Source organism: Sphaerodactylus townsendi, linkage group LG01, assembly GCF_021028975.2.
Source record: "Sphaerodactylus townsendi isolate TG3544 linkage group LG01, MPM_Stown_v2.3, whole genome shotgun sequence".
NCBI classification, from domain to species: domain Eukaryota; kingdom Metazoa; phylum Chordata; class Lepidosauria; order Squamata; family Sphaerodactylidae; genus Sphaerodactylus; species Sphaerodactylus townsendi.
This window is the reverse complement of record NC_059425.1, coordinates 24283833-24298751: the sequence shown is the minus strand read 5'-3', so window position 1 is coordinate 24298751 and position 14919 is coordinate 24283833. Positions and strand designations below refer to the sequence as shown.

At 45.1% G+C, this 14919-nt stretch overlaps 1 protein-coding gene across 1 annotated transcript; it reads right to left on the bottom strand.

Annotated features, from left to right (window-relative positions):
• Positions 1-465: 465 nt before the first annotated feature.
• Positions 466-13598, bottom strand: VPS51 (VPS51 subunit of GARP complex). The gene is made up of 10 exons (XM_048514026.1): positions 13318-13598; positions 11142-11271; positions 10157-10303; positions 9058-9277; positions 7891-8644; positions 6446-6661; positions 5224-5442; positions 1897-2018; positions 1420-1507; positions 466-970 (listed from the first exon to the last, which is right to left on the bottom strand). Exons 1-10 carry the CDS (start codon positions 13507-13509, stop codon positions 710-712), a joined length of 2349 nt encoding a protein of 782 aa, XP_048369983.1. The 5' UTR covers positions 13510-13598; the 3' UTR covers positions 466-709.
• Positions 13599-14919: the final 1321 nt, after the last annotated feature.

Sequence of the window (14919 nt, the reverse complement as noted above, 5' to 3'; positions counted from 1 at the left end):
ACTGATATGAATTTTTAGTATTTTACTCTGTTATCCGCTTTTTATTGTGATGTAAACCACCCTGAGCCCTTTGGGGGAGGGCGGTATAAAAGTGGAACTAATAAAATAAATAAATAAATAAATAAAATTATCAGGGACGTCGGATTAGCTACACTTTCCAGTTAGATACAAGCTTAGTCTTTAGTCTGGCAGTGTCCTTTCCTTCCACGAAAAAATCATTATAAAACAGCATTGTGCAGGAGGCAAAACCATAACAGTTTCAGTCAATTGCTAGAGCTACCTTCATTGCTTCCTATAAAAAACTTCTGGTAAATGCACAAGGACACACAAACTTTTTTCTCCCATTGCCACTCAGCAAACAACAGGACCTGGGGGAGGGGGATTCCTTTCCCCCACTGGGGACTTGATAGCCTGTTCTGAAAAGTTGAATCACATCAGAAGAAACAATGCACAAAATTAAGCAAGTGCTTTTAACTGACATGGTTTTATTTTCTCCAGTGTTCCAGATGCCTGGTTGCAGTGAAAATAAATATGTGTGTGGTCTGTGCTGAACACTGAAGACACAATGGGATTATTTCTTTTGTCACGCTGGGTTTTGAGGTCTGGAAGCGAGATCCACAACTGCAGCAGGTTTCCAAGGCATTTCTCCCCATCTCCTGTACATGCCCAAGAGTACATACACACATGTGCGCCTGATCTGGCACCCACACTATCCACGCTCACAGATGACTTCGATCACACTCTGCTCCATGGGCACAGGGTCAAGACAGCGGTGGGCTGTGCTACCTACAATCTCATCTAGCAAGAAGTGCACCAGATTCTCATCGGAGACGAAGCGCCACAGGTAAAGCTGCAGATAGTAACAGTCCACCTGGATCTGCTGCAGACCAAAACGCCCAAAAGTGCGCAAACGGACGCACTCTAAGAATGTCTTCAAGCTGATCTTGATGATGCCCGTCAGCACAGAGACCTGAGTGAAGGACAGACAGCAGAGGTGAAATGCAAAAGCTCATCTCTGGAACTTCAGAAAATTTCAAACTTATTTCAAAAATGAGCCCTGTGGCACTCAGTGTTATTTTGGCGGAGATTTTAATGGGACTAAAGCCAGTTCATAAAATGCATGAATTGTCTCTTCAGTCAACAGCTAACACACACATACACAGAAATGACTACAGAGGGGGAAATGTGAATGCTGGATTCTAAAAGGCACAAAATACAAGATGTAGCTTTTATGCAAAACTCGAATCCATTCAAGGTAAGCACAGTGACCATTCATGACAGTAATAACTGGTTGGTTTGATGGTCCTCAACCCATTGGTTCACATCCATAGATGGGTTGAGGAACTTCTTGTTTTGTTCCCTAACTGCCCAAACTGAAAATAAAATGAGATTGAAGAAGAGTCGTGGCAGCCTCCTCACCTTGTTGAACTCCGCGGGGCTGAAGATATCAATCCGCTCTGAGAACAGCTTCTGGATGTTGCTCAGCAGGTTAGTATCCATGGGTGCACTAGGGGTGGGACAAGAAAGACTCAATTAATCTAGAAGTCATTAATCTGGTTGCCTAGGGAGAGCAAAAGATCACCCCCAGGTGACCAGGCACAGAAGCTCTTGGTAAACATATCAGCTCTGGCGTGGCAAGGACTGTGAACAATCACATTCTCTAAATGCCTTCCTTTTGCCATAGCTTAAAACAGATGAGGAGGGAGGAGGAAAAGAAGACGAGCCTGTGTCTGTTTTTACACAGTGTTCTGCAATGAATTTAGATCAGGTAGAGTGGCTAGGGATGGGGACAGATCTAGGAAACAGCTGCAGGCCCAACCTGAGCTGACGGAGGGGGGGCTCCTGGTATCGAACATGCACAAGGAAGGTTAGAAAAGTCCCACCTGTCTTGCTCACCTGGGCGTGTAGCTGGGTGCGTAACGACTCTGCTGTCGGGAGCTACTGTACACCGAAAAGGTCCTTTTACTGGAGTCACTGCTCTGTGCTTTGCGCACACCTTCCTCGTACAGAAGCCCCACCTGTGGTGAGAGGCAACATTTGAGAGATGGGAGAGGGGAAATGGACCAGCATCTCATCGTAGCCAGTCTCTGAAATGAGCCCTGCTGGGCCGTGAGGTTTCTCGTAGCCATGCCTTCCCAATCCCAGAGACTGAGCTGTGGCTACTCAGCAGCAACAGCACAATTTTTCAGAACCTCAGAGTAGAGCAAAGAGAGTGGGAACCCGCCACCCCCCACCCCCCCCGGAAAAAAACCATTTCTTCCCCAATGCCTTTTTTCCATTTTTCCAGTGGAAAAAATTGGAAATTTTGGGAGTGCTGAAAAAAAGAACTCCTATTAAATATTTTCTTTTTGAATGAGGGAAAGGCTGTTAAAGACATTGGTAGGCCTCTTGTAGACATACACATCTGTTAAATCCAAGATGCATTTCTGCACCTAGAAGGATACTGAGTCATCACGGAGGGAACATGCATGGGCTTTCATTGCTTCCCAACAGCTGCGAGCCTTCTGTTGTTCTTTTGACCTCGTGGTTGACCTTTTCACCTCTCCCTCAAACCACTGTGACACATTTACCCACAGACCAGGTGAAAAATCAGGAGGGTGTGGAGCAGAAACTGCACCACAGCCTCAGAGGAAAACCAAATAGCCAAAATTAAGATTCACGTGCTAATATAGCATAGGGTGCATCGGCTCACAGTTTCCTCTGAAGTACTGGGTATACAGTGGAACCTAAGTTTTCGTTGGTAATCCGTCCGAAAAGAATCAATGAAAACCGAAACCGGTGAAAACCGAGGCAAACTTTTCCATAGGAATCAATGTAAATCCAATTAATCCGTTCTAGGCACTCCAAAAAACATACCAAAAACACATTTTTGGTGAATAAACGTACTGTTTAATGCTGAAAACAGTAACAAACAATAACACTAGAACTAGCTTCAGAGCCAGTGGACCAATGTCACAGCAGAAAGCTGTCCAAAGAGGTCTGCTTCTGATGCCTCTGAAATGGGGCACGACATTGTCATTAAACAAGTTGCAGACACGGCCTGCAACAGCTTTGTCTGGGTGATTTTTCTCCACAAACCCCTGCACCTTACTGCAAATCGACAAAAACCGAAACCGATGAAAACCGAAGGCAATGAAAACCAAGGTTCCACTGTATTAGCAACTTTGCTTGCAACAAACTAAAACATTTATAAGCTTTAAAGTTAATAAAAAATTGCAATTTTATAAGCTGGGTAAGTTATAAATTGTGCGTTTTATGCTGTTAAAGCAATAAAATTAGTTGACAAAACTCGAATCGAATTTCTCCCCCCAAGTTCTGCTTTTTCCCAGGGGGAACAAAAAAAAAAATGTTCCCCCCCCCTGTGATTTCAAAATTTCTGGAAATTTTACATCTCTAGCTTGGAGGCATTTTGTTATGTTCAGCCTTGCTGTTGTAACAATAAGAACTTAACAACATAACCAGGTTTTGGGGCAGAAGTAATGAAAATATGCTAAGAGAGAAAAGGTATGCCAGAAATTGTATATAATATTCTATACAATGTGATTTAAGCACAGAAGTCCTTAGATGCTTACAGGCTGATTTTCCTTTCCAAAGGGCACTTGCAATAAGAGAAATGAGGACACTTTGCCTTTACTATTCAGAGAGCATCGCCTGCCTGGGATCTGGACGCCACTTTGCCGGATGCCTTAGTAACACTTAGGTGAATGATGTGTTCTAGCACAACGCTGCTAATTAAATGCAAAAATATGTGTACATGATAAGCATTGAGGCAAAGCAGGACTGGCTATTCAGAGAAATCCAGGAAGGAAGCCAAACGTGTCCTCATTATTTATCTGCCCTAAATAAACAGTTTGCAAAACCAAAATATAAAAGCTAGCACTTCGGGTTGGAGGGAGTGATTGTGTTTGTTAAATCATTGCTGGTGCATTTTGCTCGTAATAATATAATTCTGTGAAGCGTTCAATTTTGGATATGTTTGTACTGTGAATATCGCTTTGATTGTGAGGGACCAGGTCCCCTATAGAAATAGTGCTTTGTGGGGAATTAATTTCTCAGTTGAAAAACTGTGAGTGCCACATGTTCTGTTTTCATCCTTAGTGTATTATAACCCTGCATGGGGATTTCATGATTTGCAGTTTACTTTCAATACTGTGTGGTTTGTACACAGGGTTTTTCAACTGTTTGTTGTCCTGTGTGTGACAATTTTGCCATTGAAGCCCAAAGAAGCGACTTGTTATTTTGTATTAAATTCTTCACTGAGGTCCTTATGACTATAGTTTAATTCAGACCAGCTTTATCACAGTTGTAATTGAAATTTGATTTTTCTGGCTGTGTTGCCAGTAGTTTATCAGCTTTGGGATCTGAGAGTGGACAAAAGGAGCTGCTTCCAACTTTCTGTTTCTTTGGAGGAGTTCCCTCTCATGTCAGGAAATTGACAAGCTGGAGAAATTTCACCCCTATCTCTGTATCCAATAGGATGCTTTTGTCCAGCTAACTACTCTCTAGCATAGTATTTCCTCGGGGGGCGGTGGGGGGGAACAAGTAGGATTCCCCCACAGTGCACTACCTTTCTCTCCCACCGCTATATGAATGATAAAAGGACCACCTTCTACTAGAAGAACTTGCCCCCTATTTAAGGTCTTCTTGAGAGGCTGCTGGCCTTTTCAATTTGTGGACCCTTGTTTCTGAAATATCTTCTCCAGACAGGTGGCTGAGATTCCAATATTGCAGTCATGTTCTGAGCCAGGTTCTGACTTTTTTTATTCCACAAGAAGTCAATGGTTGAGCTGTGTGCATTTTGTCTCTTTGCTGTTCTATCAAATTTAATGAGTTTTTTTTAATTGACTGATACATGTTTCTTAGCTCTGTTTTTTATTTCTGGTGGCTGATTCTGTTCTTATTAGGAAAAGCGCAGAACCTCTTTTCACTGGTGGTTGCACACTAGGGAATGAAGACTTTATTTGATGCTCCCTGGGGGCGTGGAGGCAAGAGGCCACTCATTGCTTTGGGGTCTCCTGGAAAGATGAGCTTGCTTCCAAGGGAGTCTATAGATGGCTCTTGTCTCCTCACCTGCAATCCTTACAGACTGTGCACCTATGGCTCTGTATCTTGGTTTACTTCGAATGGTATCAGATCTTACATTTGAACGCCACTTAAAATATAATAGGCAAAGCTGCACACCACTGGGCTCACGTTGAATGAAGCCCAACCCCCTCCGCTCACCTGTACATCAATAGTAGTGGCATCCTCCACCACACGCTTCATGACAGCACGGACGTTGCGTGGCTCAATGGTTGTGATCCAGTCACGGGTCTCCACGCTCTTGCGCAGCATCTGTGAGATGATCAGGCCTTGCACCTTGACGTAATGGTTCAACAGTTTCTGGGCAGCTTCACGGGCTTCAGTACACAGCCCTGTCACTGGGGTCACAGGGGAGTGGTCCTGGAGAGGAAGAAGTGCAAAAAATCCCCCATCGTAAATAATAAAAACAGGCACGAGCAAGGCACTTTCTATTACTGAAATGTCTTACACCTTGCAAGCCACTTTCCATATTGCTTATGAAATACTCTGCTTTAGACAGTTGGTTGTTAGCATTGTTCTCTAATTGTATAACCCTAGTCCTACTGCACCATTCATGGGTAGCCTTATTTATTTTATTAGTAAATATTATATATATATATCTATCTTAGATTTTAAACCGCCCACCCCCAAAGGGCTCTGGGCGGTGTACAGAAGGCCAAAACAATATTATATACAATAGGCCATTACATTACACACCATAAAATACATTAAATAAGTTAAAACAATTTACAGATGTCTTAAAACCGAGCAGCATCAGACAGCATTATAAAATACATTATAACAGTGTGATGCCCGTCCTAAGGCCAGGCGGGGCAGCAGTGCACTTCAGATATTATATTGGGCGTGCCAAGAGCGGAACAGCACGCAACACAGGGGCATCCTGGAGGGGGAATCCGCAGCCGGCCTCGCCAAAAGCCCTGTGGAACAAAACCGTTTTACAGGCCCTGCGGAACTCACCAGGGTCATTTGTACCTCGCCTTATACAAAGGTCTCTAGGTAGCTCATAAAAAAATTGAAGTAGTAAAATATACCAATAAAAACATCATAAATAAAACCATAGCAATAAAACAAAATGATAAAATAGAAAATCAACCCCAACTTATAGTCATGAGGACTAGAAACATTTTAAAGTGACATTCTGACTCTGCGTATTTGTGGCATAGATTAGCCTCAGTCCCAAAGAACTCAGTTCTGAACAGAAGGAAACAGAAAGCTGTCCCTGACATGTGATGATTTATAAGTCATACATTCCTCATTCTGTCACAAGTTATCCCACATCCACTTTCCATACACTCAAAATTCTGGAAAAATGGCATACAAATTTGTTGAATAAATTGGGAGGTGGGAGGGGGGGGGGGAATACCTGCACTAGGAATTGCTCATCAGTCAGTGTGAGGATGTAGCTGATGGTGGAGGTCTCATAGTCCAGGCAGAGGCGGGAGAGGAGCAGTAGAAGTGCAGGAGGCGTCGATCCGCCCTTGTCCCCCGTGCTCTCGCAGAACTGCCGTGCCGTCTGGCAGATGGACTTGATGAAACTGACAATGAGGCCTTCGCGGACACCCTGGCTGCAGAATTCCCCCTAGGAGCACAAGGAGGGGAAAGCAAGTTGATGAAATGAATGGAGAAAGCCTGAAAATTGCTGGTTAGAAACTCATCAATTGAACACGGGCCAGTAAGGGCCAAGGACAGAAGTGCCATCCACTGTCTTGCTCCCACCTGAGCAGAGTCATGAGCAAAGGCAAGACAAGCCTTTAACTACCTCTGATCTACTGTGAATAGGAAAGATGGCCTGTAGCAGAATTCTTTCCTTATCATACATTGGCACACCTGAACCTACCCCATACTGAATCAGACCACTGGTCCATCAAGGTAAACATTGCCCACTCAGGCTGGAAGCAGCAGCAGGGTCTCAGGCAAGGATCTTTCATATAACCTATCACCTGATCCCTTTAACTGGAGGTGCTTGGGATGGAACCTGCGACCTTCTGCATACCAAGCAGAAGCTTTTCCATGGAGCCACAGCCCCTCCCCTCAGTGTACCGCTTCCTTGCCTGGGCTCATACAAAGGAACAAGCAGACAAGAGACTGAATGAGAGGTTGCCAGCAAAGTCTTTGGTTGCTGCTCACATTGAGGAGGAGGAGGGTTTAAATAGCCCTTGGAATCCTGTATCATGACAAAGCAGATGAATCACAAAAAGTATATCCTAAGCATTAAGTGACCATATAGGACAGTGGTTCTCAACCTTCCTAATGCCGCAACCTTTAATACAGTTCCTCATGTTGTGGTGACCCCCAACCATAAAATTGGTATACATAAAATATAAAAAGACCGTTTTCCGATGGTCTTAGGCAACCCCTGTGAAAGGGTCGTTCAACCCCCAAAGGGGTCGCGACCCACAGGTTGAGAAACCGCTGATATAGGAGGCCTCTGCAGGCAGACTGAGAATCTGGATCTCCAGGTGCCTATCTCTATTGTAAGCTGAACTGGCAGATATTTGGTACGCTTAACCCTTCCTAGGCAAGGAGGCAGAAATAGTTTTCTTGAAGCAGCGGCCACAAAAAAACACAGAATCCCATCCCAATGGAAGTTTCCCACTGAGCCAGGGCCCCTCTCTTAAAAAGGGCAGGACTTATCAGAGGTGGCCTTTTTCTATAATGGAAAGGTCAAAATGAAAGCTGCAGAGCACATATTTCTAATACATATCAACACATATTTTAATTTATCATTACCTGTCCTGGATTTCTCTGGGCTACTGCAAACCCAAATAGGCTGCAAAAAACAAACAAACACCTTTTCCAATTGTGTACCTTGAAATAAGGCTTGTTGGAGAAAGTGATGTCCTTGGCAGTGAAGAGGTGAACGTAGGTGAGCACTGATTTAATCTGGTTCAGGATGGAAGCGGAGATGGTGCCCAGGAGTTCCGCCAGGTTGGGGCTGTCCTTGCCCATGAGCCGTGGGGCTGCCAGGGACTGGCGCACATCTGTCAGGCAATCCACGTAGAAGCTCTGCAGGGCCTGGAGGTACTGGCGGATGCGCTCTTTGGCTGCGCGCACCACAATCTCCGTGCCTTCAGCTGCTGCCTGTGAGGCCGGCAAGAGCTTAGCCAAGGCCTGCAGGCGACGGTGGAAGCGGTCCAGGGCTCGCACCAGCAGCGAGTTGTCCCCTAAACCCCTCTCAAGCTGGATGCGCCGCTCCACCAGGGCAAAATAGCGCCCCATCAGGCCATCCACAAAGGCCACCAGCTTGTCGTGGGCCATGAGGGCAATCTCTCCAGCACCCTCCCGATTGACAAACAGCTCCTGGTATGAGGCGATCACCAGGCACATGTTGCTGACAAAGCTGTTACACCCGCGGTCAGTGAATTCAAGGATGTCAGTGGCCGGGCTGGAAATACCCAGGGGCTGCCCATCCCCCAGCTCGGCCTCCAGGGTCTGCAGTTCAGCCTCTAGACGAGAGCGGGCATGAGAGAGGAATTCGTCGCACAGCTCCTCAGCTGGCTCTCCCAGCTGCAGCAGAAGCTCCACGCATTCAGCTAAGTCCTTGGCATCGGATCCCCCATCCCTGAGGAGAAAGGAGGGACTCTTAGAGCTTATCTCCCCTATAGCAGCTGCCCCCTCTCCCCTTGGAGCCCTCGTGGAACCATAGCTCTGTAAGGGTCTCTCACCAAACTACAATTCCCAAGATTCTTTTGGGGGAGTCCAGCTTCCTGGTTCCCACCATGTCCTGGCAGATGGTTCCTCAAGTAGGACATAGCAGCAATGACCCTTCCTTGTTACTGTCCCCAGAGAATGACATTTAGTGGCTTACTAACCTCTAAACATGGAGGTCATTTCAGGTCTGCCTCCTGAGTTTCAGGCCTCTTGCTTTATTTAAAATCACAACAGCCCTCTAGCATAGCCCAGTCTATGCCAGTTGAGCACACGGGCTCCCTGCATACAGGTCCTCGATGCCTACTGGCCATTGCCATTTCCTACCTGAACTTCTCACGCAGCTTCTGAGCCAGATCAGCCATGATCTTCTGGCAGTCATCCTGGATACCTCGGAAGGAGGGCATGTGTTGGTACTGGTGGAGGATGGAGCGAGCTTTGCTGTAGTAGCGAACTGCCTGTGCGTAGGCTTCAAGCTCCACGCACTTAGTCAGGCGGGCAGGCAGCTCGAAAAGGAACTGCAGCTTACGCAGGAGTGTGTGAACACCTGGTGGGAGAAGGAAGGAAGGTAGTCGGATCATGGCATATCCACGTCAAGGCCGTATGAGAATTCCCTCCTGCCTTCAAGTAACGAACAAGTTCTTGTAAACATGATCCATGAAATATGCCAGATTCTCACACCTCCTTTCATTCCAATGGGGCTTGAGCAGGAGAACGTCCCCCAGTGAATTGTGCCACATGGGTTTGATCTACATCTTTTTCCATCTGCCTGCTATCCACTGCTCCTAAATGAGTCTTTCAGTGGTCTCCCAACCAAGTTATTGAGTCAAGCTCATGCCTGCACAGCCTCAGGAACACCACATTAGCTGCTGTGTCCTGTACATTCATCGAGGTCTTTGCAAAAACTACAGGGGACACCAACAAAAAGGGAGGACAACAGGGTCCATGTTCCTAAGGCTGGCTCCAGATTTGCAAGCCAATGCTTCATCTGTATGTGGCCATCAAAGAGAAGGCAAAACCAAATGCTTATGAAAACAGGGAGTACTAATAAATAGATGGCTTGGAGCATGGTGGAATGGGAATATGCCCATTACAAATGCCACGATGGCAAGAAAAGTGAAAGGGAAATGTAATGAATGAGTACAAATTGAGAAAATGTCAATCTGCCTAATCTAAATAATTTATTCCACTTCTGGAATTCTGCTTGTCTGTCACTTTAAAAAATCCCAGCAGCTGAACAGCTCCTCTGCTCATAGAAATCTGTTTGCAATGGGTTTCTTGCTCATGCAATGCCATGCTTCTTTGCCATACAACATCCAGTCAACAGGCTTCTTCCCCAACTCATCCCATAAGGCCACGGAGCAGATCCAAGGGCCCTGGCATGGGCTTTCCCCATTAGCAGCCCCCAAAGAAACACCGTCCTCACCTGACAACTTGGTGATCTGCTCGTGCTGATCCTGTAAGGTGCAGCTGATGCTGGCGCTGAACTCGGTGATCACAGCCATGTTGGCTGCCAAGCAGTCCATCTCGTCCTCCATCTTCTTGAAGTCATTCTTCATCTTGCGGATTGTGTCTGAACAGCAGGGAAATTCAGAGAAAGAGGGAGGGACTCAGTCTCCCAGAGGGCATACCCACTTCAGAGCTGAAGGGCAGCCTATATGTGACCGTGGGCCAACCTATGTGAATCTAGTCCCTGGCTTTAAAATGGGATTTGCTGTACCGGACTTTTTTCTGGAGCTGGTAGAAAGCTAAATACAGTGACAGATGTGAAGAACTGTATAATAAAAAGTATATTGTTTGATTGAATATCTCACCCTTCCCAACTGAAGCTGGGCTCAGGGCAGTTAACATACATGTTTGAAACAATAAAACATCAATCAATACATAAGTTAAAACATTCCCAATAGTCAGTGACAGCAATTTAGACAACTTATCCAGCCATGACCTCCAGACACTGAACCAACATCTCCAGGGAGGTGGTTAGCTCAACAGAAAAAGTGCAGTTATAAAATGTGCCCATGCTCAAGGGCACACTTGACTTTTAAAGACAGATCAGAGAAATTAAAGGAGGAAATGTATACCAATAGCTATGAGTCCTAAAAAATAAAATAAACTTCCATGTTCAGAGGCAGCGGAACGCCGACTATCAGCTGCTGAGAGGCAAGCAGCAGGGTAAAGCTGTTTCATTCAGGCTCTGTTTGTGAAAGAACCAGCTCAGCCACTGGTGAAAACATGACACTAGATTAGGTGGACCTTGAGATTAACCCAACTGCAAACGTAGGAGCTATAGAAACGATAACTGGGGAAGAAAAACAGGTCTCCTTTAGGATTTTTAAAGCAGCAGCCCCACTCTGCCCTACCCAAGGATACACCAAGACAGAAGGGCTCAGGTGGCTGAGTCCCTTCAGTACCTGTGGCAGAGATGAACTTGTTATAATTCTCATACACCAGTGTCTGCATATCACTGTCCAGGGCTCGGATCTGCTTCACCATGTCAGTCTCACAGTCCATCAGATGAGCCAGTGGGCACTCCTTCCGCATCTGGTGCACAGAACAGAGTAGTAAGCAGCAGACCCCATTTGGCCCCACCTCCTGGCTCTTAATTTTGATCTCCTCATTTCAGGCAAATGTTTTTCTCTTAAAGGAGGGCACAGATCTTTGCCCAACTTCCTAGAGAGCCCTTGCTAGCTGCATGAGACAATGCAAGACTAAAGGAGCAATCCTGAGCAGGTCAGCTGAGAAGAGAGGCCTGTTTTGTTAAGTGGGGCTTACTGGTTGGAAAGAGTCCTTAAGATTGTAGCCTAAGTGGACCATTAGCTTGACTCATGATGTACGGACCATATATATCAATATCAATACCATAAGGCAATATATCATAAGGCAATATCAATGCCATAAGGCAGTTTCATTCATATATATCTGTATCTCTCTATAGATATATCAATATCAATACCATAAGGCAATATATCATAAGGCAATATCAATGCCATAAGGCAGTTTCATTCATATATATCTGTATCTCTCTATCTATAGATAGAGAGATACAGATATATATGAATGAAACTGCCTTATGGTGAATCAGATTATATTAAGGTCAGCACTGTCAACTCAGACTCACACCAGCTCTCAGGATCTCAGGCCTTTCACACCTGATTCTTTTAACTGGAGAAACTGGGAATTGAACCTGAAACCTTCTTGTCAAGCAGATACATTATCACTGAGTCACGGCCCCCTCCACAGGGAAAGGCACCAGGCTCAATGGAGAAAAGGAACAGCAGCCTGGAATCTTGTTGAATCATTGCCATTTCAAGTACACGATATGTAGCTAGCTAGACAGATGATAAGCTGACTCTCTCAGTACAAGAAAACTTCATATGTTATTCGGATGCTGCAAGCAACACATAACAAAAGGCACTTAGATGCTTTTTCTGGCTTTTATTCTCCTATATTGTAACATTATTTGAACGTACCAATTAAAATGACACTAATTAAGAACGAAGTAAGGTTATAAAGAAGTTTTAAAGCAACCATACAGTGTTAATTTCTTGAAATATTGGGAGTGGGTTCAGTTTTCTTGCAAACCTCCGGGGTCCCAACACTTCTCCCTCAAACACCTACTACTCCTTCGCTAATCTGTGTGGCAATCTCACCCCTCCCTTAGAAAACTGCCAAAAATCCTGGATGACAGTCACATTCTGCACTGTGTCCAGCACCTCCTTGACACTAAAGAAATGCTAAATAGCGAGAAAACTGAGTATACAATCATAGAGTTGGAAGGGATCATCCAATTCCCTTCCATGCAGGAACACACAATTAAAGACAGATCCAGCCTCCATTTAAAAACTCCAAAGATGGAAACTCCATCTCACTCTGTAAGTATACTACTTTCCTATTGGGCTTTGGCATTTTGATCATGCTTTCATCCCACTCTTACCCCAAGTTGCTCCAGGCAGCATACTCCAACTCTCCATCTTATCCTCACAAGAACCTGTCAGGCTAAGAGTGACCAGCCCAAGATCATTCCACAAACTTCATGGCAAAATTGACATTTCAATCCAGTAAGGTTGCCAACTTCTAAGTGAGTCACGGAAACTTCACAAAGCTACAAGTGATCTCCAGACTATAGGATCAGTTTTCCTGAACAAAACAGCTGCTTTTGATGGTGTGTTCTAGGACATCTACCCCACTGAGATCCTCTCCCCAAACACCACACTCCCTAGGCTTCATCCCCACCTCTCCAGTAATTTACCAACCCGGCACTGGAAACCTGAAACCCAGGTATCCCCAAGCCCTACTGTTGCAAACTGCTATAAAACGCTAACAAAAGAACTCTGTTCATGCTCAGAGGCACATTTCTTTTTCGTGATCGTTGTGGGAGGTGGCGGAACTAGATCTCAGTATTATTAGAGGCATTCAGCTTCAAGCGTCACAGTTTTAACAGACAAGCGTTGGCAAGGGCCTCCCCCTGTGAGATCTGCAAAGAGGGAGTGACTCTAGAACAGAGGGAAGTTCCCTGAAGAGCGGTTTGCCCCAAAGACGAGTATGGGGGAGGCTTATTGCTACGGGCCCGAGTTCTGAAACCATCACCTTAGTGAGGAAAACTTCCGGGTCGAAGTGGGGCCCGTTGATGTCTGTGGGGCCCCCGAGCTCCCCTCTGGCCGGGCCCGCCAAGTTTTCTGCAGATGAGTCCGGGAGCCCATAGTAGAGTTTCAGCATCCCGTGAGGCCTGCGCTTTCCCCCCGGCGGCTCAGGGCCGCGCTCGGCCGGCTGAGCCGCCATCAGTCTGGCCGACCCCCCAGCCGCCTCCAATCCGCCTTGGAAACGTCAATAAGTAGGCTACGAATGGGATATATAAGAGGCGCTGCACCGAATACCACTTCCGGGAACAATAAAGTTCGCTGTCAGAAATCACTTCCGGGGATAATAAAGTTTTGTTGAATGCCATGGAAACCGCATAGGCTCCCCTATGCGGAAAAATAAAGGGAACCGCTGTTGGGAATTCACTAATGGGAACTACTTTTCTATGGCCTCCACCCACTTCCTTGCCTTGTCCATTCACTTCCAGCAAAACAACGCTAAAAGTTTCGCGTTCTTCTTCCTCATAAAGTTGTTTTTCATATGCAGGGAATGCATTTGCAAAAGAGAAGTTTTCAGCTGTGGTGCCTTCCAGCCCCGGGTTTGCCTTCAACTATTGGTCGAGGCCGGTTTGCGGGAACAAAAAATCTTTGGTAGAAAAGTTTTAGCAACACCTAACGTGTTTGCATCTTAAGTTCTCACTGGAATCACCTTTTTAAAATTATTAAATGGTCTTGCGGCATTTTAAAGACTAACAAATGTATTTAGCTCGGTGTCTTGAAAGCTGGTGCCACTATACGTGTTTGTGTTTAAGGTGCTATTTTGATTGAGACAGATTGACACAACTACCTCTCTGGAATTTATAATTCATAAATTTTAATCCTTTTTAAATAGATCATGATTCAGATGTGTGTACAAATACAACAAAAGAGGCAAAGAAGAAGAAAGGTCTTTATTTGCCAGGTTTTTTAATTTTAAAAAATTAAGAAAATATCCTCTTTAATTTCCATGTGTTAGGGATGTAGAAAACGCTTATCAAACAGATGTAACTAGAAGACCACGCAGAAACAGAAGTGATATTAAGGGCAAGGAATCCCATTTTAAGTATCCAGTTAAAAAGATGTATAGAAAGTTGTTTGGAAAATAATGAAATAAATTCCAGTAAGAGAGTGTAATAACTTTTTCCACCTGATATGGTAGGTTAAAAGGGACTGTTTAGTGGTCAAGGACAATTTTGTTCTTTCCTAATTAGAATGGTATCTTTGCACTTGCCATTGTAGATCAAAGCTTAATTAGAATTATACCAGGGATCAAGGAGGTAACAGTAGTCAGTTACTGAATGAGGAATATTTTACACTAACAAGCAAATCTATACTTCTAATGGCCACAAAGATAAATGGTAAAAATAATTGGGAGAAACCAATTAAGGTAAGAACATAAGAACATAAGAACAAGCCAGCTGGATCAGACCAAAGTCCATCTAGTCCAGCTCTCTGCTACTCGCAGTGGCCCACCAGGTGCCTTTGGGAGCTCACATGTAGGATGTGAACGCAATGGCCTTCTGCGGCTGTTGCTCCCAATCACCTGGTCTGTTAAGGTATTTGCAATCTCAGA

What these genes read in the sequence shown, in the direction of transcription:
- VPS51 (XM_048514026.1), bottom strand. Translation starts at nt 13,509, where the DNA reads ATGGCGGCTCAGCCGGCCGAGCGCGGCCCTGAGCCGCCGGGGGGAAAG. An exon ending in AAGCTGCGTGAGAAGTTCAG is followed by an intron (nt 8,645 to 9,057) that starts GTAGGAAATGGC and finishes CTTTCTCCTCAG; the next exon opens with GGATGGGGGATCCGATGCCA. An exon ending in ATGAGCAATTCCTAGTGCAG is followed by an intron (nt 5,443 to 6,445) that starts GTATTCCCCCCC and finishes CTTCCTCTCCAG; the next exon opens with GACCACTCCCCTGTGACCCC.